The sequence below is a fragment of the Toxorhynchites rutilus genome, chromosome 3, assembly GCF_029784135.1.
Source record: "Toxorhynchites rutilus septentrionalis strain SRP chromosome 3, ASM2978413v1, whole genome shotgun sequence".
Classification (NCBI taxonomy): Eukaryota; Metazoa; Arthropoda; class Insecta; order Diptera; family Culicidae; genus Toxorhynchites; species Toxorhynchites rutilus.
The window spans coordinates 82,139,027-82,166,963 of record NC_073746.1 but is presented as its reverse complement, the minus strand read 5'-3'; the positions used below and the strand labels follow the sequence as shown (position 1 = coordinate 82,166,963).

The following is a 27,937-nucleotide window of genomic DNA, read 5'->3' as shown; positions in this document are numbered from 1 at the left end:
TCATCTGCGCGAGTCCCTTCGGGGTGGAATGAATGAACCGCAGTTATGAATGAAAGCCGGCTCAGTTGAGAGGTTGGGAGACGTCGAGCAGGGACGAGGTAGGCGAAATGATTTGCGTAATGCTTCTTCCGGTCGTATGTTTGCGTGAATACGCTGATCGCAGCACTGAGGGATGGTAGTGTGTGGGGTGGGGTAATGCCGAGGCCAAATGCATTTGTGATTGCGACAATAAAATGATTGCAGCGGGCCTGATGTGGGCCCGCTAGTAGTTAAACTGCACTCTTGTAAGCAAATTATCACAATCATGAATCACCCTGAACATGATAATAGTCAATGTTTTTTGTGTCATTAGTTAGAGTAAATTTTGCAAATACGGTGACAGTGTCTAACAATTGTTTATCCGGTAGTGGCTGAGCTACTTTATACAATCGACTAATTGATACCCATGTTTTCTTTTCAGGTGCAGATGCAGATCATCAGCAGGATAATATTCATGGTGAGTAAAGTATTTTTCACCCACATGCCCAAGTATTGCAACAGTCCCAGCAAATACTAGTATCAGTTCTTTTCGGTTACTGAATAGTATTTGAATAATCAATTTGATTATCATTTTCAATCTACGGAAAATAATTCCAATGACAACTAATATGTTCTGAACTTTTATTTAAAACAATACATATTGGAGAAATTATTGTCAATTATTGCGGAACAATAAATTACTGACAAACAATGTTTACTGAGGTGATGTATGAATTTCGTTTTTTATTTGAATGATAGAGAATGGTTTATAGTCTTATTCATTTTTCATTTGTATATATTTTTGATAAGCTCGAAAATAATTCTTTGCTTGCGGCCGAACGATTTGTTTTTGTGAATTCCATTTCAACGGTCCCGGGATTTTCAATTAATACAATCCGATCACAAGATGGCGTCATATATTGGCTGTCAAAAAAGTCCTGCGGTATTTCCGCGAGGTGTCGTTGTAAGCGCGTAGTTCTAGTTGTATTCATTGTATCGAGTCATACTATAGCTTGTTGGAAAGGTATTTTTGCGCGCTATAATATAGTCCTTGACAGTGTTTTGTTTGGCTAAGTCGTTCGTGAGTTATAGTGTCGCAAATATGGAGCAAAATAAAGAGAAAATCCGACATATTTCACAGTACTACTTTGACAAAGGCAAAAATGCATCTCAAGCTGCCAATAAAATTTGTGCAGTTTATGGACCCGATACAGTTTCCATTTCCACCGCACAACGATGGTTTCAACGTTTTCGTTCTGGTGTAGAGGTCGTCGAAGATGCGCCACGCTCCGGAAGGCCTGTCGTCGAAAATTGCGACAAAATCGCTGAATTAGCCGAGAAAGACCGGCATAGTAGCAGCCGTAGCATCGGCCAAGAGCTGGGGATAAGTCATCAAACCGTTATTAACCATTTGAAGAAGCTTGGATTCACAAAGAAGCTCAATGTATGGGTGCCACACACGTTGACGCAAAAAAACATCTTTGACCGTATCGACGCATGTGAATCGCTACTGAATCGCAACAAAATCGACCCGTTTCTGAAGCGGATGGTGACTGGCGATGAAAAGTGGGTCACTTACGACAACGTGAAGCGCAAACGGTCGTGGTCGAAGCCCGCTGAAGCGGCTCAAACGGTGGCCAAGCCCTCATTAACGGCCAGGAAGGTTCTGCTGTGTGTTTGGTGGGATTGTCAAGGAATAATCTATTATGAGCTGCTTCCCTATGGCCAAACGGTCAATTCGAACCTGTACTGCCAACAACTGGACCGCTTGAAGGTAGCACTCATGAAGAAGAGGCCATCTTTGATAAACAGGGCCGCATTGTCTTCCATCAGGACAACGCCAGGCCACACATTTCTTTGGTGACGTGCCAGAAGCTCCGGGAGCTCGGATGGGAGGTTCTTTTGCATCCGCCGTATAGTCCGGACCTTACACCAAGTGACTACCACCTGTTTTTGTCCATGGCGAACGAGCTAGGTAGTCAGAAGTTAGCCACAAAAGAGGCCTGTGAAAATTAGCTATCCGAGTTTTTTGCCAATAAGGAAGCGAGCTTCTATAACAGGGGTGTTATGAAGTTGGCATCTCGTTGAGAACAAGTCATCGAACAAAACGGCGCATATTTGACTTAAAACAGATGATTGTAACTAATATTATGAACAAATGAAAATTCAAAAAAAAACCGCAGGACTTTTTTGACAGCCTAATATTATAGTACGAAGTAAGCATAGTGCAGAGCTTGCATTGACGAACAGAAACAAAACAAAAGATAAATACTGAATAGGGTCTACCACGTCGGTTTTCATACCGTTATGTGGAGATTGGTTGTGTATGATTGAATCACACTTGCTTACACATTGTATGCGTTATTAAATAGATAATGCTAGTGAGTGAACAAACATGTAATAGCCTTGGGCCGCATCACGAGGAGAATTTTCACGATGCATACTGAGTTCGCTATGTGCAATGGTAATAAGGACACAAATCTCGTGTATTGTTCTAGCGAAAACAAGAATGAATCATGGATAACTCATCTTAATCTGCTTCAACAAAACCTCCAAACGCGTTCTTTTCGGGGCCACCAAAACTTTCAAACAATACATTCTGAAATAAAATCTGAAGTAATACACAGCGGATTGATTTTCATAATTATTTGCTTGAAGAAACCTTCTGTAAATTTAGGAGCGTGTTCGGATTAATGGTATTATGATGATGATGTTTCGAATTATATCCATAGAATTCCTGAGACTCCCAGACTTTCTCAGTTCATTCGCCTTTAGCTTTAAAAAAAAGGCCAATTTGGAAAACTAAACTAAAAACTCGGCCTTGAGAAAGGCCATTCAGCAAGCTTCACTGCCGTTGGCTATATTGATAAATCGGGAATTACTTATTTGTGACTTTTATTCCGATCGAACAATTTATTTTGAATTCGAGCATTGTTTCCAGGGTTAAAATGGCGTCGAAAGGCAGCGTATTTCAAGCCGGATATGAATAAAATATTTTTCAGCGATGAGAGCTGCGTTTTTCGGTGGAGAATTTATTGTGAAAATTTATTCAGAAGTGATTACTGTTGACGCCACCACTACACATTCGATTCGGTTCGGATTTTCTGTTGCTGTTCTGTGTGTATTTTGGAGCGTTTGAAATGTAAGAGACACTGAAAAATACTTATATTCAGCAAGTTTGGCGTTTCAGTGCTACTCTAGACAGCGAACAATCAACAGTACATGTCGTGGCCACGTCGGAATTCCATTATCCACAATTAGTTGTTTCATCATATGCCCCACGATTCTATTTTAGCCTCATCAATGGCCTAGATTGATGAAGGAAGGGGTGTGATAACTACTAACTGCTACTTGCCTAATTATTTTCAAGCTTATAGTAAATTATCTGTATTAGTATTATGTTCAATCACAATAAATCATTTGACTGAAATGTTTTTTTTTTATAAATATTTTATTTTTGAGTAAAAAATCAAATTCCTTCACCTTTGTTCCAACATAAAAATTCATAACTTTTGAACTATTGGACCGATTCAGATGATTGACGTATCAAATTAAAGCCATATTGACATCTCAAAAATTTTAGGATATATTATGAAACAAAACAACTAATTTACTAAAAAAAGTTTTTTTCTGAACTTTTTTTGTATGTTTTCTTTCTAAATTTGGCATAAAAATACATGTAAACCACAATTTTCACTGCCATCACTGGGATTTTAGTATTTTGGTATAAAAAATATCCAAATAAATAACCCGTCGTTCGTTTTCCAAACAAAACAATTTGTTTTACGTTGTTGAATGACAGATGGCGCTACGTCCGCTTCATCGAACTTTCATCCACCCATGCACCTGTTACCTTAGCTCGGCTAAAACCAGGTACATCGCCGGTGAACTGAATGCATTTTTGAATGACCACAATGAATTATTGAAATTCTTCATATCATGTTCGGATTCCAAGGTGATAACCTATCATCAATTCCGATAAAACAGCTGGAGAACACGTGTGTAGATCCAATGCGCATGTTGTTGCAGACATTGCTGGAATCATAGTAGACGACTGCACAGCGACTCGAGAAATTGTGTTTTGAAGAAGAAACAACAATCTGTAGTTCATCGTTCCTAAAGTACTCCTAGAGTACTAACGTTCCTAAAGATCCTAACGTTCGCCGTCTGAACGAGGAATAACTTGCGAACGGTAGAAAAGTAGAGAGCGAACACCTGCGATTCCTACGACACAATCAACAGAAGCGACGTGAGGAAGAATAAATTCACTTGCGAGACGCTATCATGAGCAACGCCGACACAGCCTTTGCGATTGCCACCATGTTTGTTTAAACAAAAAATGAAGTCTTTGAAGACCTTCTTTCCAACATTACGCGTATTCGGTCCAAAATGGAAAATGGCAATTATATAAATCGCTCAAAGTTTTTATTTTTTGATTCTCGAAAATCTTCCAAGGAAAGGAAAGGAATTTTGGAAAATCGATTTTTTTTCGATGCCAAAATGACTTAAAAATGCATGAAACGTCGAGGTCTGGTGTAATCTCGAAAAAAAAATTTATAGAAGGAGATATAGGAGTGCGTTATTTCACCTGAAAATCCATTTCCACTTTCAAACAAAGATCGATTTCGAGAGCGCGAACAACGAATGGACCGACAACGCTTATCATGATGTAAATGGAAAACATATGGGATATCAATTTTCCGAATTTTCCGACCTTCCTTCATAGTTTTCCGAAATTTTTCCGATTTTTCTCTCCATAACATTGATCTACCTTTCTAAAGTCTATTCTTGAATATCTAAACTTTAGAAATGAAATCGTTTTTTTTTAAATTTATAGATTTAAGGAGGTAGTTTGGAAATCTTAAAAAGTAGTGTTGGGCGTTTTGTTATTTTCTCTCAAAAAAAAAAAACACATGATAAACTTAATGGCCTAACTAATAAGGTCACAATCCGACCAAACTACATAAACTATCTAAAAGTGCGATGCACTTGACTCTTTCACCATCAGTAAGAACGTAGAACGCTTTGAAAACGCGCAGAATCGCATAGTTTGGGGAGGTAGATAGCGAAAAGGCCAACTTCCTTGCCTTTTCATAGATTCTAGCTAAAAGATCGACACATGCTGCAATAGGCGAGTAGGTCCTGAAGAAGTATTTGTTTTCTCATGTCTCCAGTTTGTACGGAGATCAGTCATTTCTGCTCCGGCACAAAAGACAGAAGCATGGTGTGATGTGCAATAAAAACTACTCGATTTTATCACTAACAGAGGAATTGCGACCATTCACCAGATCTTAATCTTCTTCACTTCATCGTATGTTTTTTTCATGAAACACTCTTTTTTATTTGTGTTTTTTAAACATAAGATCTGCATTATCTTCAAATGAGTAATTAATATATCGATACTTAATTATAATATCATATTAATTCTCACAAAACATCGTGCAAGTGGAATTCAACTTCCACTTGTTTACGTCGAAATAATTTTCCGTATAGCTTGGATGATTTTTCATGTGAAAAACATTGATATCGTAAATCATTTTTTCTTCAATCTGAATAAAATATACTGACGTCTCACAAGAAACCGTGAAGTACAAAAACATTACTTATATTCCAAACCACTCAGGTATTATTACAGTCAGTACATGTGACAGCTTACCGTTGGTGCTGATTGCATCGCCGATGATTGTACCCCGAAAACCCGTCCAGTTGAGCGTTCGCCAATTTAAATGCAAATTTCGCCCCTTCGCTGTTCCACACGCTGTCTTACTTAACCTCTGATAATCCTCATCATACCAAATACAGCATAAGTTCCAAATACATTGGCCAAATTGGATTTACGTATTGAAAGGTACAACGCGTTGTGTAATTAGCGCAAAGGATGTTTTCAAAGTCTACCGCACTCGCCATCCCGCTGTGTCATGACCAATAAACTATTCTAGATGCCGATCGTCGCAGTGGGGTTTTCATGAGGTCTCAATATCCGCGTCAACGCCGTGTCATCGAATTAGCAACACTACTCAACGCGACCTAGCCACCGAGTGGCAGCGACCAATGTAGTTCTCCAATGGAGTGGCTTGTAATGTCGCACAAAGGTGAGAATTAACAGTTCGGTCGTGATCTAGTGTAATTCTGGATCTCTTTTCACCTCGTGCCGCAGAATAGTTGTTGCTTGGAAAAAAAGAACCTATCCGTCGTGGTTAATTCTCGTCCGTTCATGTGCAATCACCATTTATCAAATTGATTTAATGAGTATTTTACGCCATTCGCGTACGCTTTTAAATTGCTATAATTTGATGCTCTCGAGATCACGCCAGAGACTTTGGACCGCAACGACGCTGCTCCAGCGCGCCCTGTTCGCCCGGTGCACATTCTATGCTCCAGTACCCGTTCCTGCATCCGTACCGCCGTGCAGATTCTCGGGTGACGTCGATGACCTGGCGGCAGTTGTGCCGTACCTAACGTGAGCTCAAACGTGGAAAATCACCGTGGAATTGAATGTTCGCTCCATGGCGGAAGGTGAGACAGCTAGGGAGGGGCGGAGACAGTAAACTTTCCTCCGTGCGAAATGATCGCGTGCAAGACGAGAGACAGCAGAAGGAAGGTATCGGAACGAAAAAGTAATTTATCTTACAACTCTCTATGCTGGCTGGCTTCCTCCTTCTCATGGCAGCCGCCATAGCATCGAAATGCAGAGGTGTTATATTGGATTATTGAACTCGTTCTGCTCTCGCTGCATCCATAATCGCGTGACAAGAAGGTGGGATTCGGGATGTTGGGCTCGTGGACAAAATTGGAAACAGCGTACGGCGCGATCGCAAAGATTGGTCACTTCGCTGCTTCGTGGTTTCGAAATTTTATGGTTCGAACATGACACACAACAGCCATTGCCTGATGAGAATTATCATGCGCAGTTTCGTCGAAATTGTGTTTGCCACGAAAGGCGGATGGCTATAGTCCTTTCCGATGTTTTAATGCGTCTTTGTGTCTCCGACCATTTGGTTACGAGTATCTAATGCCTTACATCGAATCTCCCTTTGAAAAGGTTCTTGATTGTACAATAGATTTTTTTCCCTCTGCTTGAGACTGATTCTCTGTTGTTTCTTTTCCCTTTTTACGTCCAAAAGTCCTTCTTTTCGAGGATTCAACTAGCGAGGTATCAATAGGAATCTTGATAATGCGATTCCGTCTCATATTGATGGATGTTTTTGCCCACAAAGTATAGAAGCAAGATCTTTAGAAAATTGAAATCGATCCAGCAAACTAATGGCTCCAGCGCTCTCCAGTTACGGGCCATGTAGCGATCCCGCAAAGTGGTGTGAGACTGATTTCAAAAGAAACACATCTGCATACGTAATCCGAAGTGTCGGATCAAAGTGTGGTACAATCTCCAGATTCTGAAGTTCTCGCCTTACCGACCAGAAAAAAAAACAAAGAATGGATAGAGGAGAAAATGCCAGGTTTGCATGGAAAAGACCACGAACAACAAAAAAAACAACCGGGGAAGAAGCTGATTTGTTTTGTTGTTTCTTCTCTCTTTTCACTTTTGGCCTTATAACTTTTTTTTCCGTTCATGTTATTTTTTTATTCGCTCACACCGCTATCGACTTGTCTCGGTTCATTGCTTTTCAAAAGGAAGGAGGGAAAAAAGCAAAATCTGATTCTTTAACACCCGTGAAACGCTACAGAACGTCCAGGCGGTTGTGTCTGCCTGGACGTATATCAGATTCCGAAAAAAAGCGTAAAAAATGCGATGATGACTACAAATGATGACGGTGCGGATCCAAGATGATGGTGTATTGAAATGAGATAAATATTACAGAACATTTTTCTCAGTTGGACCGTTTGTATTGTGCCTTTTATGATTCTGTTCGTTTTTTGTTTACGATTCGATCCTTCTCTTCCCTGCTTTTGGTTGTGTAATAAAAGATTTGAGTTTCTTTCCTTATGTATGCGTTTTTTCTGATATATTTTTCAAATATTCAACGTCTCGTCGCTCTGTCAGTTATAAGCGTGCTAAGTTGAAATCAATGCTCTCTCAGGTGCGAGAAAATGAACATCCAGTTATTTGACATTTTTATGCCCGGTTGATTATTCCCAACGGAGAGTGTCACTTCTTGATTCAGAAGTGTAACTCTAAGCATGGATGCGCTCTATCGCGACCTGTTACGTGACTCATGTAGTATTTCCCATTCATTCGACCAACCACTCCGACTTCGAGTTAGGTTCCGCTCGAAGCGCACGCGATTCGTGCTAGCCTCGCACATGGATTCTAATCGGAGTGATTAATCGCTTCCAACCAGTGTCAGTCCATCGCTAGGATATCTACGGGTGATGTTTACAGTTTACATAACCCAACACACGAGGCGGTCACACGCGCGCTTCTCCATATGACCAATTCACGCCAGACAACGCCGTCATTCGTCCACACCACAGCTGAGATTCACTTTGTTATTTGTCACGTTCGGTGACAATTGCGACGAGGGCAAATAAACAACACACATGCTTAGACAAAATGTCTAATCTCAGCGGCGCGATTCACGTCACCTCGCATCCCTCGTGAAGCGGGAACTAGTTCACAGCCCGATCCTCCTTGGGAAGACGCAGCTGTTGATCTCCCAGCGTCTGGGGAAAAAATAACCAGATGAAAAATTTCTCAGACAGCGTTTAGAGAATTTGGGGTCACAAATATGCGGTTAAATGATGTCGGCACAATGGAAACGTGAACCGAAAAAGGATTGGTTTTTTTTGCACTTCCAATATTACCATCGTACATAATCTATGAATCTGATACGCACCATGTTCTGAAGAATTTACTCCCGAATATGGACCTAAAGCTCCATGAATTGGTTTAGTACCCCTATAACAGATATAGTTGAACCGCGACCCGCGGACCGTATGTGGCCCTGCATGTCTTTCTCATTTCATTCGCCTCTAGCTTTAGGAAATGCCAATTCGGAAAACTAAACTAACATCGCTGCCGCTGGCATATGATCGCTAGCAGGATGATTGATAAGTCGGGAATGACTTGTTGATGACTTTTTCCGATTTATATCATTTAATTAATTTTCGTGAACTCGAGCATTGTTTCCGGTTCAAAGTGGCGTCAAAGGGCCTGCGTATCTCAAGCCGAATGTGAATAAGATATTTTTCAGCGGTGAGAGCTGCGTTCTTCGGTGGAAAACTGAAGATGACTCAATGAAAACATGTATCCATTGGCCCTTGTCAGTGCTACCAGAAGTTTTTTTCGTCTTTATTCCAACCGTTCGAAGACCTTGCAATACCTAAAAACTTACATCCGAACATACATTGCCGCAAACGCCAGGAAAATATTCTTTTTTTTAAGTGTATGAATGGGGGTCTCCGTAGCCACATTGGTTGCGCTTTCGCTTAGTAAGCGATCGATCGTGAGTTCAAAACTCAGGGCCCTCATTGACCATCTTTGTGTTGTTACAGAATAACTACATCCACGCAACAATCATCAAGCGATGAAGATCGATCCACGGTCGAAATAAGATCGATTCATCTACACAACTGCTTTGCTCTACAAGACACATCGAGCTGCTGTTCTATAAATAACTCAACAATGATCAATCAAACAACCTATAACAGATATAGTTGAACCGCGACCCGCGAACCGTATGTGGCCCTGCAAGCGAAGAGAGACGAATAATCTGTGAAATTTAAAAGCCTCTATAATTCAAACCATGATCATCATTATTCAAGACATATATCGTACACAATGATGCAATTTTGTTCGTTGAAGGTACTGCGCCGATTTACATGCCGTCTGGTGAAGAGTGCTTCTGTATGTTTACACCACATCATTTTTGCATCTGTACTAGAGTGTAAGTTTAAAATTTCGAAAACGAGAACTTTAGATTTGGGTGCAAGGATTTGAACCTTAATACCTGGCCTTACAATCACTTTTGAAAGATAAAATGTGCATAAGTGATGTTCGTTACTTATTGACCCAAAATTTTTTTTTCATTGCTCAAAAACTGTGTTGACTATTGGAATCACAAAAATCTCTAAATGTTGAAGAAATCACAAAAATATATAAATATGCTTGAAAATCTATCGAAGTCAAGATTGGTCAGTGGTTGATGCATGTCGCTGGATGGTCATGAAAGCACTATCAATATTATGCTCGCGCTGGCCAACCTTAGTTTCTATTCTGCTATTTTTTTTAAATTTTTCGCCTCAGAATGCATTCTCATAATATGCGCGGAGTAAGAGTAGTATAGAACTTCCGGGCTAAAGCAACGTAAAAGAGAAATATTGAATAGCGTCGCGGTGGTTTTTATACCGCTATGTGGAGATTGGTTGTGTATCATTACGAATTGTTGATTATAAAATCAACGTTATTAAATAAATGACGATGGTTGGTGAACAAATATGTAATAGTCTCGAGACACATCACTAGAAGAATTTTCACGTTGCATACTGAGTGCGCTACGTGCATTGGTAATAAGGACACAAGTCTCGTGTGTTGTTCTCGCGAGTATAAGAATGAATCATGAATCACCCATCTTTAACTGCTTTCAAGAAAACCACGCAAATGCATCCTTTTCAGATTTACCAATACACCAAGCAATTAAAGGGCGAACACGAAATTATTGCGACACATTCAACAGGGCATAAATTTTTTACCATTGGGTAAAAATCAACCAAATTTTGCACACTTTCTCATTGATGTGTAATGTCTACATGCTGCCAAACTCGAAGTCGTGTTTTTCGATTCAACGAAAATGGAGGTGAACCAACGCGAGTCGAGAGAACAAATTCTTTCCAAATACCTTGAATTTCCTGACCTGTCGCACCGGCAGTTGGGAAAAATGTTGAACATTCACCATTCAACCGTCTCCAGAGTGTTGAAGTGGTTCCAGGAGCGGTTTACGTTGGACCACGGCATAGGAGCTGGAAGAAAACCGGGACCGGAGAACAAAAAGACGGAGAGAAAGGTGAAGCGGATGATTAAAGCAAATCCCAACGTCTCAAGCCGTGATTTGGCTAAAAAAATCGGCATGTCGCAGAGCTACGTCCAGAATGCAAAGAAGAGAGCTGGACTACATACATACAAGGTACAGAACTTCCCAAACCGCGATGAGCGGCAACAATCGACGGCTAAAACTCGGGCACGGAAGCTCTACGAGAAGATGCTGACAAAATATGGCTGCTGTGTGATGGACGACGAAACGTATATAAAAGCCGATTTTAAGCAAATTCCGGGGTTGGAGTTTTTCACCGGCAAGAGCAAGTTCGATGTGGACGACAAATTTAAGAAGAAGAAAATGTCGAAGTTCGCCTCCAAATATCTCGTTTGGCAGGCCATCTGCTCTTGCAGACTGAGGAGTGAGCCTTTCGTGACAAAGGGCACAGTAAATGGTGAGATCTACAAATCTGAGTGCCTCGAGAAGCGCCTTTTTCCGTTCTTGCAGCAGCACGACGAAGCTCCGCTATTTTGGCCAGATTTGGCATCATGCCACTATTCTAAAAGTGTCCTGAAGTGGTATGAGGCCAATTCTGTCCATTTTGTTCCAAAGGACATGAACCCGCCAAACTGTCCGGAGCTGCGCCCGGTGGAGAAGGACATGTTAAGAAAATGGGAAAAAACTGAGAAACTGGTACCGGATGACACTGTAAAGACTTTGATGGAGGGCATCAAGCGAAAATGCGTTCAATTTTACACTCAAGGCTCCATCGATTAACTTTTCTTTTGATTTTTGAAGTAAATATATGCATAAAACTACCCTAAAATTTTGGTTTGATTCTCAACATTATAAGAAAATTGGCATGATATTTTCGGTGTCGCAATAATTTCGTGTTCGCCCCTTATTATGAAAGTTCCTATGCATTCTGGAATAATATCCGAAGTAATCAACAGTGAATTGATTTTTGACGTAGAACTACGTCTTTCAGGAAGGGTGCCAAATCAGGAAACAGGTCACGTTTTTATGAAATAAAATTAACGTTAATAACTATTTTCACTGTGAACGAATTCTCATGATTTGCATACCAATCGAATCGAAAATTCTCATTCTCTAAGATTTATTTGATATGTTATACATAACAATTCGCTAATCTCTAAACGGTTTAAATTCATCTTTTTCCCATACATTTGTTCTGCCGATTTGTGTGCTAGACCTATCTGTATTATAACTCAAACTTATAACTCAAACATTTCTTAACAGATCGGAACGATGTTTGCATCAATTGATAGGAAATATTTCTACGCGTCTATCACAATTAAGAAAATGTTATTTTTCATGAGATGAACAATCGAATAACTGTATAATGTCAAGCGTTATCTAAACGCCCTAACTGCCAAGTTTTGATTGGCCCGATTTACGGTTTCTCAACACAGACTTCAAAATCGTTGTACCAAAAATGTATTCTAAAATAATATTTGAAGTGGTGAACAAGTGTACTGCATAATGTAATTGCGTAGTTCTACGTCGAAAATATGCGGTCATGTCCTAGATACAACCCCTTACAATTTTTAAAAAAAATATAGGAGGTTGTGTTTAAGATACGACCGCATTGTTGACGTAGAACTACGGTGTAGTTTAATTCAAGTCGCTTGTTTATAACTGCGGAAATTATTTTATAATGCTACGAAAATTTTGAAATAACCATTCTACCAGCTTGGTCGCCCTGAAATGTTTTTTTTTATTGTAGAATCATTTGACGATAATTGTTTGATCATTCATTTTTGTGCTCGCAGAACAATACATGCTCGAGATAAGCGCAGCTGTTATTTTTAGTGGAAAAAGTTTTGCTACTGGCAAGCGGAACCAAATCACATACAACATTTCAGGTCGGCATTTACTTTCTTGGTGACAAAATAAACGAAATGAACTCTATCTGTTAATCTCAACAACCTCGAAAAGAGTAGCACTGCTTCCTAGTTGAAAAGTTGAAAGCAAGTTTTGCGACCGGCACGCGAGCCCAAATAAATTAATAACTTAATATAACTTATTGAATAACTCGGTATTTCCCGAATTTTTTTTTGGCGCATAACCTTAACATTTGCTTCGTCATAGCGTCAGTTCAATGCATTGATGACAGAAAACAAACAATGTTGACTGCTTGGAAAAAGGCTGAATATTTGCCTCGGCAGAGATTCATTATAAAATAGCGTAAATATTTCCCTCCCGCTATCTTCCCTCCTTGTTTATATTTATCATTACGACTGCATAATTTGCAACACCAAACAATCGTCAATAATAGCATAAAATATAGGCGATTGTTGCATCGTTACAGGGCCAATGCACACGGGAGCAGAATCAAATGGGGTTTCAGCGTAGCGAAGATACACTATTTTTACGTACGGGTTATGAAGCACGCACGTACGCAAACAAATATCCATACACGATGGCTTGAAGCAACTAAATATACACACATTTATCTCCGTTTCACGCTCTTCTCAACAGAAGCCATTTCTGTTAATATTGCCAGTCTAGATTAGCTTAGCTGACATCCGTTGTGGAGAGAGTTTTCCTACCGTCATGCGAAACCATATCACTGACAAAATTCCAGAACATTTATTCTCTTGGTGAGCTGGCGATAGCCTAGCTTGATGATTCTCCATACAATAGTGTAGGTCAGAACCTTAATGCAATAGCGTCAGTTTAATGCAATGATTGCAATGCCAGAAACAACTGCGAATGAGTAATTTGGTCGCGTCCACAACTCAATCCGAAACGAAGACATGTGATGACGCAAAACAAGGAAGAACAAGCGATATTCATTGCTTTGAGCACAGAACGAAACTGAAAGTTTGCCTTCCTTTCTTGCTTGATACTTCAAACTTCTTCAGTTCATTCGTCTGTAACCTTCAAAAAGTCCCTTTGAAAACTTTACTTTATCCATAATTACCCATTGCGTCGAGAAAGTCATTCGATCCCTCGCCGTCCAGCTCGCCCAGCAACGATGTTGTTCAGTCGTTTTCCTCACGAAGAATGAAAGTTTGCCTCAGCGAGATCCAATGTTTATACTCTAGGCAAATATTCCCCTTCATTCTTCTTCTTTTCCTTTGTTCACGGAGACTTAAATCTTACGACTTCCGCTTCGTTGCTCATCGATAAGTTGCTCGTTATTGACAGCTCTGGTCGGGAAAGCACACAAATGGACAGAACAAATGTGTCAGGAAATGGGAATGCTTCCAATTTTCATTAATGTAAACCATATACAGACTATGGGATTATAATGTATAGCATATCAAACAAATCTTAGGGAATTTCCGATTCGTTTGGTATGTAAATCGCCAAAATCCGTTCGCGGCAAAAATAGTTATTAACGTTAACTTTATTTCATAAAAACGTGACCTGTTTTCTGATTTGGCACCCTTAATGAAAGACGTAATTCTACGTCAAAAAGATGCCCACCTCCAAAAGCTCATAAAGGTGACGGTATAATTTATTCGAGATGGGGGTGAGCGGAGGGAAAAAAATGGCTCAATAGTTTGTTTCAAAAAGAATGTAAGTTTGTTAATTGTAATGAGTTGTAAACATATTTTCAATCGAATGCCTTCAAAAAAACAAAATCTAATATATAGTTCATTATGTGGCTTATTACTCATCCTTCTATACAGTGCAGATGTGATGCACAGCAAAGCAAACTAAATGTTTGCACTGAGCGATTCACTAAGCAATAAAAAGCTAACTTTCCAAGCGCTGTCAAGCCGTCGGCTGTTCAGTATTCTGTATGCGAGGAGGATTTCGGTCCTACCATGTTAACAAACATCCCAACAGGGTGTTGAAAGAGACATATGTAAAAATGGACGAGCAAATCCCGGCTCAAAAAAAATGTGTATTCCCCAGGTACATTTAGAGTCAAAATATACTCCAAGGTATATTTCAAATACCTTGGAGTATATTTTGACTCTAAATGTACCTGGGGAATACACATTGCGTATTTGAAACAGAAATGCCAGCAAAGAATCAATTTTCTTCAAACAATAACCGGAACATGGTGGGGTGCCCATCCAGGAGACCTCATTCAGTTGTACAAAACAACGATATTATCAGTGTTGGAATATGGCAGTTTTTGCTTCCGATCAGCTGCCAGGATTCATATTCTCAAGCTGGAGAGAATACAATATCGTTGCTTGCGTATAGCAATGGGGTGTTTGCATTCGACACATACGATGAGTCTCGAAGTCTTGGCAGGAGTACCCCCGCTTACTCTTCGATTCACAGAATTATCCTACAGATTTCTCATCCGTTGCAAGATCATGAATCCATTGGTGATTGATAACTTCGAAAATCTACTCCAACTGACTCCTCAGTCAAGTTTTATGTCTTTGTACCATGATTTCCTTACCCATGAAGTGCACCCTCCACCGGGCATCTCCAACCAATTTTGCTTCCCATACTTTTGCAATTCCTCTGTCAATTTTGATCTGTCCATGCGACAAAAAATCCATGGAATCCCAGATCATCTGCGCTCCGATTCTATTCCGCCGATATTTTCGGCAGAATATGGGAAAGTTAGATCTGATAAAATGTTCTTTACTGACGGTTCATTCATAAACGGGTCCACTGGCTTCGGCATCTTCAATGAAAATTCCAGTGCCTCTTTCAAACTCAAAGATCCTTGTTCCGTGTATGTCGCTGAACTGGGTGCGATATATTACGCATTAGGGATCATTGAAACATTTCCCATCGACCATTATTTTATTTTTTCAGACAGTCTCAGCTCAATAGAGGCAATTCGTTCAATGAAAGTTGATAAACGCTCATCTTATTTCCTAACAAGAATAAGACATCTATTGAGTGTTTTGGTCGAAAAATTATTCAAGATTACCTTAGCATGGGTTCCCTCTCATTGCTCGATTCCGGGGAATGAGAAAGCGGACTCGCTAGCTAAGGTGGGCGCTTCAGAAGGCACACTTTTTGAAAGGCAAATTGCTTATAACGAATTTTTTTCACATTCCTCGTCAGGACACACTCGTTAGTTGGCAGCGCATGTGGAGTGAAGATGAGTTCGGTCGCTGGTTACACACGATTATCCCTAAGGTTTCGACGAAAGCTTGGTTTAAGGGATTGAATGTAGGTCATTCGCGTGATATCTCGGCTTATGTCCAATCACTACAACCTAAACGCGCATCTCTATCGCATTGGGCTCGCAGCAAACAATCTTTGTGATTGTGGCGATGGCTACCACGACATCGAGCATATTGTCTGGTCGTGTATCCGGTTCCATGCTGCTCGCTCTCAGCTCTCTAGAGCACTGAGAGCAAAAGGCAGACAATCGGATATCCCCGTCCGGGATATCTTAGGTAGCCGTGATCCTGATCTTCTGCTTCATCTATACCTGTTCCTCAGAAACGCCGATGTCAACGTTTAATGATGTTTCCTTCGTTGTGTCCCCGTTTCATATCCCTCCTATCCGATCGATAAACTTTTACTTAGTCGCGGCAATACATACACACACTCTTTACAGATACACGGGCCAAAGGTTGTGCAGTCCACTGATGATTCAACAAGAGCCAAAGGTTGTACCGCTCATGACAACTCTACACGAGCTGATGATTGCGCCGGCTAGTGACCATTCTATCCTGGATTCCTCGAGTCGAGAAGACGCACCACTAGATATGGGGTACAGACTAGGGGGGCGTTGCTGATTAATGGTCAGCTGCATCCCAAAAGGAAGTATCCCGTGTCGGGCACATGTACAGAGCATTGGAGACAGCAACATCACAATTACGAAAACACTTGTAATACTAACCTCGAGCCAACCGCGAGTAATCGGTTACATATTACTAACATAGTTATAAGGCAAACATTGTCGAAATATTGAACTCCCGGCCCCGTCAGGTTGACGCCATATGAGCCTTAATAAAAATATATATTTTGGATAAAAAAAAAATCCCGGCTCAAAAATATTACCTTGCTTGAAGTAAGGCGGATCCTAGTTGAACTCCGGGTAAGTTTAAATTAGTATTCGCAAATAAATTCGCTCGCAGATTTATGATTTGGCACGGAATCTGTTGTAGTGGAATGAAAACAAAGATTTTCATCCCTGAAGCAAGTATCAATGGTATTTAGAAGATTATTTTGCTGTTAATACTATCACACGAAGTTCCCGTGAAGTTCTGGTCCGTCTTAGTCAGCTTCTGGGGTGTCATAGCATACTTATTAGAAAAAGGATGAATCCACTAAAAACTCCAGTTTTTCGTTCCATCAAAAATATTGGGCATTTGTCAAGCATAATTTTAATAATTTTTTCTTGTATTTTTTCCTTAAAACTTTATATAAAAAACCTACGAAAATATATTTTAAACGATTTTGTACATTACTTGCTTATGGAGAAATTGTAAATTTCGTGCGGCCAAATTATAAATGGAACAGAATTTAGATGTGAAAAAATATTTCCAATTGACTGATGCAAACTTCTTTACGAGAAATGGACGAATTCTTTTATCGACGAGCAATTTTCTATTTGTTTATCCATTTTGAGTTTTCATTTTACACCAAATGGTGTCCACCAAAAAGTCATTTTTGGGAAAAGTGGAAATAATAGATTTTCGAAACCACCCTAAAATGGAAATGGTCACCCTAACGAAAGTATAAAAAAATACGGTTCTATTTTTTTGTGATAAAGAACAAAATTACCACTTTTCACGAAAATCTGAAAACCACTATATCGGTTTGGCATGGAATGGTTGTGGCTGGCTTATTAGCATTTTGGCTGCAGAGCCGAATTCAATCGTGTACATGTCACATGTTTGTTGTGTCTATAAATTGTAAATTACACAGTAGACATTTAAGCGTAATAATACTTCTTCTATTCCATTGTTCAGTTAGACTGTCCAGTCTAATCCGTAATATCCTTAAAAGAGGTCAACTTCTGAAAACGTTTCTGAAATTTCGCATTTTTCTATTCACTGAATAATGAATCACTTTAATCCAGAAACTTTATTTCAGAGATTCGAATTTAGATTTAGGGAACCATGAGATGGTCTTCCGGGAAATAAGTTTTAAAGCATCAGAACAATTTTCTTATGGGTTTCTTCGGTATGTTTTTCCTCCATAATGAAAGTATATCATAAAGAAAAAAGGGAAAGGAAGCCGTATAGCAACATGGTTCATTCTAGGTATTTAGTTAGTTAGTGCCGGTCACTGCATACTCCAAAGTCGTTCATAGTATAGTGAAACTTATCTACAACTGACCCTTTTATTAGAATCACTATGGCACTATTGCATTGTTCTGTAGAAATATTGCAAAACATTCTAAAAGTCAAAGTCAGCTATGTATCAGCTTGTCAGGAAATTCGGAGAGCATGGTACTACTGAAGATTGGTCAAGATCCAGATCCAAAATTGGTGCTACTAATCCACAAATTGAGACTAAATGCGGTAAGCTTTTGCTGTTTGATGAGCCTAACTCGGTATGAAAAATTGCTTAAAAACTGAATGTTTCTCTTAGAACCGCTCAAATATCATACGAAAGAACAACATTAGGACTTACAGAAAACAGAATATCATCGAACTGCACGGCAAGAAGTGTTGCCGAAGGCTGGATACAATCACGAGGGAGCAAAGCAACTGTTGTTTAGTGATGAACTAGGAAATATGTTGCAAACTGAACGAAACAACACTTCCAGTGTCACAATTGTGTGGACAGGGGAGACGAGATTTTTTCTACGCATTTGGATAAATTTCAGACCAAATTTAACTGCTGAACAAAATCCACAGCGGTAAAGAGCTAGCTAGTAGATCACAATTTTCATTTGATATAATACTGTCGAGTCTAGCATTAGTTAAGGTTTTAGTCGACGAAATGCAGGTTGTGACTGGCAGAGTACATTGCTAATGGCGGGAGATAGTTGATCCTCATTGAACATCAGCGCTGAATTGCTGCCGAAAGAACTCACAACACCAACTGTGATGTCTGCTTCGGTATTGTTTTGTATAATAACGATCGGCAGATCAAACTCATTCCAGTATCTCCCAAAATCATATAGGTTGATACGAATATTGGTTTGGATGTGATTTAGATAGGTGAACTGTAATGTTTTGTTTGTCATGTTGAGTCCGGACCGATTTAGGGGATCGACAATGAACCTTCCGTCGGGGCCACGTCTGTCCCTGCGGATCTATAGTGACCTTTTCTGAAAATCATTTTCCGGTGTTAGTCCCCAGGGACTGACTCGGAGCTCGTACCGTTTTATTTAGAAATATTTCTGAAAACTTGAATAATGGATCTTTAAATTCATCTCCACCTTTTCTGGTTACTGTTCGTCCAATCACGATTCTGGTAGACGTACAATTATGCAAAAGCTGAATTCAGAATCGAATTCAAATATTAACACATTCAGCCCCGTGTCGGTGTCGGACATTGAGTTTTTTGTTAGAAAAGCGTTGATCACTGGGACTGATAGTTACGATGTAAGGAAATGAAAAATAGTTGGCTTTATTTTCGGATATGTTACAAAATGTGACTACTTCCTAGTGGAACTTCTGACTATTTTCTTTTCATAAACTAAATATCTTTGTGAGCTGAGGCCGACACTGATATTGTGCAAGGGCTCTTGATACTGGCTGAATGAAAAGCACCACAAGAACATTTTGGGGCACATCGTGTTAATATAATCAATTTCCTCCTGATTCCTATTTTAGTGTACAACCAGAAACAAGTAACCCACTGTTCGGGGATTGAATAATCAACTGTCGTCCCGCCGAAACGTAATGTAAATATTATTCCCATCATATAGCAGTACGATGCGGCATCCCATAGCTAGACAACACCAGACTCACCCTTTCCGAACCTCGATGTCTCTGAACATCGTACAGAGCAGTGCTACATGGGCAACGTATAGAAAGTGTTCTAAATTTATCAACTTTGTAATCGTTTTAAACCTAGCTCCGCTGCTGTACAGAAAGAGACCACACTGTGAAACAATTCAGCTCTTCAGCCTCTGCTGCAGCCGCCAATACTTTCGGTTGCGGACAGGATTTTGTCTCCGAGAGCACTTCTTTTGCAAGTGTAAAAACTATTTTTATCACTACACATCACTCGGATGACAGCGGAAAAGTGAGCGCGCGACGGCAGCGAGCAGCGCAAGGTTTACAAATAATTTGTGTCGTCTATCCGTAATCTATTTTTGCGCAGCGATCAACCGTCAGCTTTTTCAACCAGTCGGTAACGAGATGACGAATAATAAACGGCTAAGTAAGCGCAAAATAATGGCATTACGCCGTCGTGTCTCTTTTGTGGGATGCGTCGGATCTCTGAAACGATGATGAGATGCTGGGATGATGGGAAGCACACGCCAGTGGACACGAAAGTCAAGTGCTGAGGAGCGGCAAGGCAATGCACGTCCTTCGGGATGCCATCGCGTGAATCTGAGCCTCACGAAAAATCGTTATTTCGATCTGTTTGCTATGCCATGAACGAGAACGACAGACTCTGTGCTCTGTGCAGAAAATCGATTTTAGTTTTTTTTTCGTATCATAAAATTGTCTTATTATTAGACTTGCTCGGTGTGTTGTCGTAGTTTGTCGTCGGAGACAGCGCGGGATGTGAGAAAAGGTCGTTTTATTAGCGAGCGATTGTTGAAAAACAAATCGCGGGGATTAAATGGAAATGGCTCTCGAAGACTTTTCGTTCAGTGCAAAGTTATTATCACTCTCGATGTCAGCATTGAACTCGTCACCGTCGACTATTTGTAGCACCTTGAACTGTCTTGTGGAAACGGATCAAATGAAACTGCACACCCAATCTTTGTAGTGTTTTATTTTCACCTTAATTTGGAACTAATATCTGTATCATATATTTGAACTTTTTCTCTCGATTTTTTCTGAAGTTGATCCGCTAAACTTTGGAGGTTCAGAGATACCTTAAAAATTATCGTCTCAAGAGAAAATCGAAAAAAAAAATTGTTTTTAGTCATGCACGAAAATTAGAACAGAGATATATCTGAAATCCAGCTATACTCGACCTGCGGCTTGCGGGCCGCTTGTTGCCCGACGCACAGTGGTCCCTGAGAAAATTTAGGCGGCCCAAACCCGAAAAATGAAGTTGCATAAAAACACAAAAATCCTACAGTCCTTCATTCTAGGATGTTCAAGGCATGTAGGATCACGTGTTTCACCCCATTTCGCGCGCGCGATAAAATACCAGTTTCGCATGCTCGCCGGTGCCAAAAAAAAAATTCCGGCGGGAAAAATGAACTCTACGTATCCGAAAATATACATTTTGATACCAAACACGATAAAAACTGAAAATTTTGAAAATCTTCTAACAAGCGTATGTCAAGGTGGTAAAAAACTAATTCTATTTATAGAAATTTTGTAGTAGAAAATAATGCAGTCAGGCAATAATCTTCTTTGATATCGCAGTCCAAGTAGAGCTAATCAAATCAGCATATGGTTGAATAGACGTTTCCACCTCACCTTGGAGTTGGATAAACGTTTTCTAATTGACTTTGAACTGCATTTAACGAACAAGATTGGCTATAGCTTAATAATTTCTCCTAATTTGCTTGTACAAGACTTGAATAGAAGATTTGATGACAATTAGTTCAGGCATTAATAAGCATAGAGCTGAATTCGGATGTAATTTTATGCGCAGCCTATTTAAAAAAAAATTAAACAAGCGAATTGAATAAAATAATTCCGTATTCTTACGTCAACTACATGATATTTTCTTGGATACGAGCATTCATATTTTTGAGAACACTTTGCATCTCACTATTCAAAAATATTTGTTCCCTTTTATGTTGAACAATTATGATAAAATCATCAAAATTAACGGCAACTTTAGTGTCAGATACATAATCTCTTCCATATATTGAATAGCGTTAACGTTCCCTATGGAACTTTTGCCGTCTGAACGTATGCATTAACTAGCGCCATTTATTAATACTTAGTTCAGATTTCGTAAGCCAAATAACACGCATTGACTGTATTGCGAGGGGCATGCTCTAGAATGCGCATGATCACAGTGGAAGTCGAAGGAAATTTATTTGACGAATCGAATCCAAAAACCTGGCTTGATAATGTGAGACGCTAACCACTCGGTCACGGGTGCACTGAAAACTTTTCCAACAAGGCGAATAAATATTCGAAAGGTCACTAACAAATTTTTAGTGAGAATCAACTTAAATCATGGGTTTCCAAATAAATCATAGTACAACAGGACATCATTACAAATATTTTTTCTTTATATTCAAAATACGGTACAAATTTTTAAAAAGAAGGGACAATCCAAAATGGTCGAAAAAATGAGAATTCTGTGGCTTGCCTGTTCCCAAGAGATTTCCGAGTTTACTTGTGGTGGAAGGCGCATCTATGGACCGAATACGCTTGCCCTGAAATTCGTTCCCACATTGGAAATTTAAAGATATATAAAAAAATAAATTTGATGGATAGTTATCATTCGCACAACACAAAGCGAACAAAAATTAACTCAGTTCATGAAAAATATTAGAGCTTAAACCATTGACAATTTTTGTCCGCAACAAGATGGCTCCTATTTGACCAATCCTATATTATTTTATTCGAGCTAAGTTTTTTCATTGATTAATAAGTTGAATCAAACAAATTTAAACAGAAACACCGGAATTAACTCAGAGCAATTTTGAAACTAGAGCAGTTTATCCTTCTGTTTTGTGCAATATAGGTCCAAAACAATACATCAAATCGCAGCAACAGGAATAAATTTTGTAAATTTTGAACAGCATCTGAAGAAGCCACATGCTATCTACCGTGGAATTTAAGTTGTAGAAACAGCTATTGAACTGGGTAAGAATAACTTTTAGAACCATCTGCTGCAATGAATCGTCAAGTGATTGAACAACGAAAGTTCAAATATTTCGAATTGTAAGTATTAAAGCCGGATGTCACTATATTTTTTCCCAACTAATCCCTTTTATTCATATACTATTTGAATCAGTTTGCGTCATCACATTTTGACATTCATATGTAGCGTGATGTCCTATTTTCCCATTTTTGATTTAAGGCGAGAAGATGCGATATGAAGAATGTTCAAACCAAAAATGTCCAAATCTAAGCGAGTTTTGCTCAGACATTCAAGAGGGATTCATGATATTTTTGCACCAATCGAATGCACCTAAGAGTCTATTGTATTTTAATTGTGATACTTAATATAGTTAATAGCTCTAAGGTGAAATTTGACTCTCTAAACGTTAGATAATAAGTAATTGGGTCTGATTAATAAACGTTTATGGAAAAAGAATAGTTAATAGCGAATAGGTTCAACTACGACCGAAACCAATGAATTGAAATAATGAAATTAATATTTTTGAACATTTGAACGACTCGATAATCAAACCTGTTTTTATACAACATTTCGCTATCGATTATTAAGCTGAACAAAACAAACTGAAATACCCGAACACTGAACACTGTAGACGGAAGTGCCTCCCAGATTTCCGTTATCGTTTGCGATAGACTGTATGCCCACAGATAGCACGATTGGACTTTGAAGGTTTTGAACAGCATATGTTGAAGTTGTAGAAACAGAAGCTACCAAACTAGACGAGAGCAGAAAAATAACTTTTTGACGTAGGATTACGTCTTTCGGGAACATATTGGGGTACAAATTGAAAATCGAAAATCAAGCACATCGTAAAAATTGTCCAATTTCAAACGCTCATTGCTCAGTCGTTTCATGATGGATTGTTGAGATTTTTTTGTCAATCTATTTCGGCACTCCATAACAATTTTTTACATTGAATAAAATTATATATGTCATGAAGCTAACCATGGAAAATCACAACCCCTATCCTAACGGAAATATCCACTTCTGATTGGTCGAAATTGACGACACATGCGGCGGCTCATGTACTTACAATTATTGGTCAGTTATCTCCTGATGGATTTACGAGACATTTGCATCAATCGATCTGAGCACTCCATAACAATTCATCACAATTGATAATATATTAATATCATATGAAACTAACTAGCAAACAATCAAAGAATCTCCAAACGGAAATACCTCGTTCTGATTGGTCGAAATTGAAGATACGGAGAAATCGGCACATCAAAGTAGAGGGAACTTTTGTTCCCATCGAAGTGTATTCCCTAACAGAGACATCAAAACCAAGCTGCCTGGGGGAAATCGGCATTGCAATTACATGAAAGTAGGGGAAACTTTTGTTTCTACCGACATGTATTTCCTAACAGAGATTTCAAATCCAAGGTGTCTGGGGGAAATCAGCATGTAGATTCCCTCGTGGTCGATAGTTTAACTAACGACGCGCACAAATGGATAGTGGTAATTATATCCACGCTAGTTATAATTGCTGATTGCATACGTGCTGGCGAATAAGTAGGGAGCGATGGATGAGTGTTTTTTTTATTTTCGTTCCAATAAGAATCTTTCGATGGATTAATTGAAAAATGATATTTCAATGAACTGAATAGAACTTATGTTGGATAGAATATAAATAAAATTTAAATTTGGAACTTCTATGTTGGTTGTTTCGTGAAGTTTCATATGAATGTCCAATTGAAATTCGCATTGAGGCATGAGGCATTGGATTCTGTTGTGTTTAAATCGAAAATGGAAATGGGTTGAGTAAACACTCAGAAAGTAAGTATTATGAATGAAATTAGCTTTTCCATTTTAAATATATTTTCTCTATAAAAAATGAAATTTATTTTTTCTGATGAGAAAACTTGATAATCGTGTTCGTGATACGCACTATCAAATTACTAATCACCATCTTTCTATCATTATCACTCGGTTATGGACATTAGTGGAGTGAACAAACAATACCTAACAACCAGACAAAACGGCCCTTTTCAGGGCCACCAAATCACTATCGAAAAGTTTAACAATGTTATTTTTCAATCATAACCAAAATCAGCATGTAACAGATACCCTAACGGAATCCTACGTCAACTATGCGGTCGTGTCTCGGACACAACCCTCCTGTGACTTTTGGACTGTCTGCGGAATCGTCAAACGTTTGAACGCCGAAAGTTCGAATAAAAAAATATAAATTAAAAAAAAACATACCCGATTATTTTATTTAGAATGAGAAAATTCCATCTAACCCTATCCGTATCCTAAGCACTTTGATAATTTTTCTAAATTGGAGTTCTAATTTTTAATACAGGTCACCTGTATGAATAAATGTCATGGGAAAAAAACTAAAATGAAAAGATTTTTCTAGATCCAGAACATAGATTTTATTGTGCCACTCCTGGGAGGGATAATATTTATACATTGTGAATTGATGCCACATAAAAATGGATAAAACTGATGCTTACACATAAAAAACTGGATAAAGCTGAATGATATTTGAAAAAGACGGGTGGGTAATGTCGGGGACATAACCGGAGTGACGTAGGACTATACAACGGGGACAGCTTATTCTAAATATATATTTTAAATATGTTGTTTTATTGTCTTCTCCTACGTGAATACCTACCTCTCTACCTGAAATATGGATTAGCTTACTGTTTACTCTTTATGAACATGTTGGGAGTTCTGAAATGAACCTTTTGGTTGTGTTTTTGCGTTTTTTTTTTGTAAAAAATTTCTCATTTTTTTCTCACTGTCTTATATTTGATTTTTTTTCCGAAGGCTTTGTACTCATTAAATGTTCAACGCCGGGCATTTTTCGGCGTATGCACATATCGTACAATCAAAATGATGGCTGTGATAAGGAATGCATAGGTGGTCGTCAGTTCATTGAGCACATTACCGTACCTTAAACTGTGGTTTCGGAGACGAATGAATTGTAATATTTGTAGTCTCCGCAAACAAAATAAATAAAAATGAAAAGAACTGAGGTTTTGGAGACGAACTCTACAATCTGTCGAGGAATAGACGAGCTATAAACGTTCTGAAAAATCAATGTGAATACAGGGACGGATGACCTTCGAATTAAAGTCCTTTAAAATAAGAACAGAGTAGCAGGAAATGCATAGCTCATCATATTGCTCCTTAGTTATGTTTCTATACAATGCAGATGTAACGTCAGTCAATTTTCAACATCAGTTATCAACTAAAGAAAGCAGTTCTTGCTACCGAGAAAATTCGTTAATGCCATCCTGCATACAATGTGTTGTAATTTGGAGCCACTTTTAATTCGGAGACCATGTATGGGTTTGTGAAAACTGAATGATCAATTTAAAAGACCTCAACCACCAATAAGTTCAAAAACAAGCATAAACAAAATAATTCAGTTCATATTATATGTCATATTATGTCACTTTAGAATGCATTGGTATTGTGAATAACTTTTAATAACTTTTCTTTGAATGGCTTAATAGCCATGAAAGGCGCCGTGTTTTACGGTGGCTGGTTTTGCCACCAAAGCAGTCTGTATAAACTAACATTTTCCTTCTTCTACCTGCTGCCGTTTTGAGATTGCGTTTGCCACTCGCTGAAACTGATTGTTGCCACCGAACCGAATGTGCTCTGTTCTGTAGGCGGGTTTTCGTATTGTCGTGAGCAGCTTTGCAAGCCAACTCGAGCACTCCGGCGGCCGAAATTCTATAACCGCTATTAGGTATGCTGTTGCTCCGGCACCAATCTGTTGATGCGATGTGATGTGAAACGATGCCATACAACCACACTGATTTACGGTTTGAAAGAGAATGATATATTTTTCAGCGGATCCGCGCGTTTTGTACTTTAGCGGTACACGCTCACAGGATAGAGACAAATCAGCAGACTCAGCCAAAGGGGAGAGTCCAACGAGACGAACGAATGAGCGTTAAAAGGGAGCGATGGCAAAAAAATATATTCATTACGATTTGTTCGCTCGTTGGATTCACATGCAGGTGTTTCTAACAAACACGAAGGCACCGAAGACTAGTGGAATAGTGGAAAAGCCGCCAAAAAGTTCGGCACGGCGCAGAAGAATATCTCGGAAACCGACAAGAAGAAGGAGAAGGAAGCAAACGCTAAAAAGGGTCCTTTTCAGGTCCACTAAATCATCTTTAATCTAAAGAGTTTATTGTTTTGTTATCACTCGATATCTCCATCTTGTTCGGTTAAACCTTCCTGTTTATCGAGTGCGTTTGCCACTCGCCACAGTTGGAAAATTTCTTCTCATCCAGCTTGGGACATGTTGTACTGTAAATTACATTTAATGCGACTTGCCGAAGCACCACTCAGTGTCGCATTGGAGATGATTTTAACCTGTAATTGAACATTTGCGATGACAGTGGTACAGCTTTCACAGTTGGAAAATTTCTTCCCATCCAGCTTGGGACATGTTGGGTCATAATTTGGACCCCCATAGAGTTTACAAAAATCCAATTAGCTAATTATCGAACTAAAATTACTGTACTTTCAATCTGGAAGCAATTTAAGAATTGGTGAAAATTGAATAATCGAGAAAGTCCCCAACCATCAATAAGCTCAGCACAACTGCAAAATTCTCATACTCTTCATATCCTGGCAAACAAATTATGAAAAATCAATTTGTGTTTTATTATTATTTTGGATAATATTTTAGAATGCCTTGAACTGTATTTCGTAAACTCTTTTTTGAAAGGTTTAATGGCCCTGATAAGCGCCGTGTTTTATGGAATGGTTCCAATTTAGAAAACTTTGTACTCGTGGTTTTGAAAAAAAAAACCATTTCGAACGCCATCGATGCTGCCTTGTTCTGGATTTGCCACCAAAGCAGTTTGTATGAAGAACAAACTTTTATCTTCTGCTCGTCACTCGCTGAAACTGCCTATTCTTGTCTAGATGTCCACCGAACCGAATGTGGTCTGTTCTGAATGCGGATTTTCTTATCGTCGCGAACAGCTTTGCCAGCCAACTCGATCACTTCGGCGGCCGAAACTATATAACGCCGACTAGGTGGACTGGAGCACTGGTACTAACGCGCTCGGCATAGGGATTTTGCCTTTCCCTTCACTTTTCCTCCTTTGTCATGTCCAGACATGGCTGCTTGTGTTGGTTTGTTGATATGTTGT

The 27,937-nt window shown here is 39.1% G+C and overlaps 1 protein-coding gene across 5 annotated transcripts in view; it reads left to right on the top strand.

Moving 5' to 3' along the window:
- Nucleotides 1-27,937, top strand: part of LOC129774718 (bone morphogenetic protein receptor type-1B) — a 422,669-nt gene that overhangs the window by 330,836 nt on the left and 63,896 nt on the right. For 4 of the 5 annotated variants that reach the window (XM_055778612.1, XM_055778611.1, XM_055778613.1 and 1 more), the window contains one exon: nt 461-496. In XM_055778612.1, the coding sequence (XP_055634587.1) occupies nt 461-496 (36 nt within the window). Of the gene's footprint in view, nt 1-34; nt 99-460; nt 497-27,937 lie in introns of those variants that run through there. The other variant, XM_055778614.1, reaches the window with a different exon arrangement.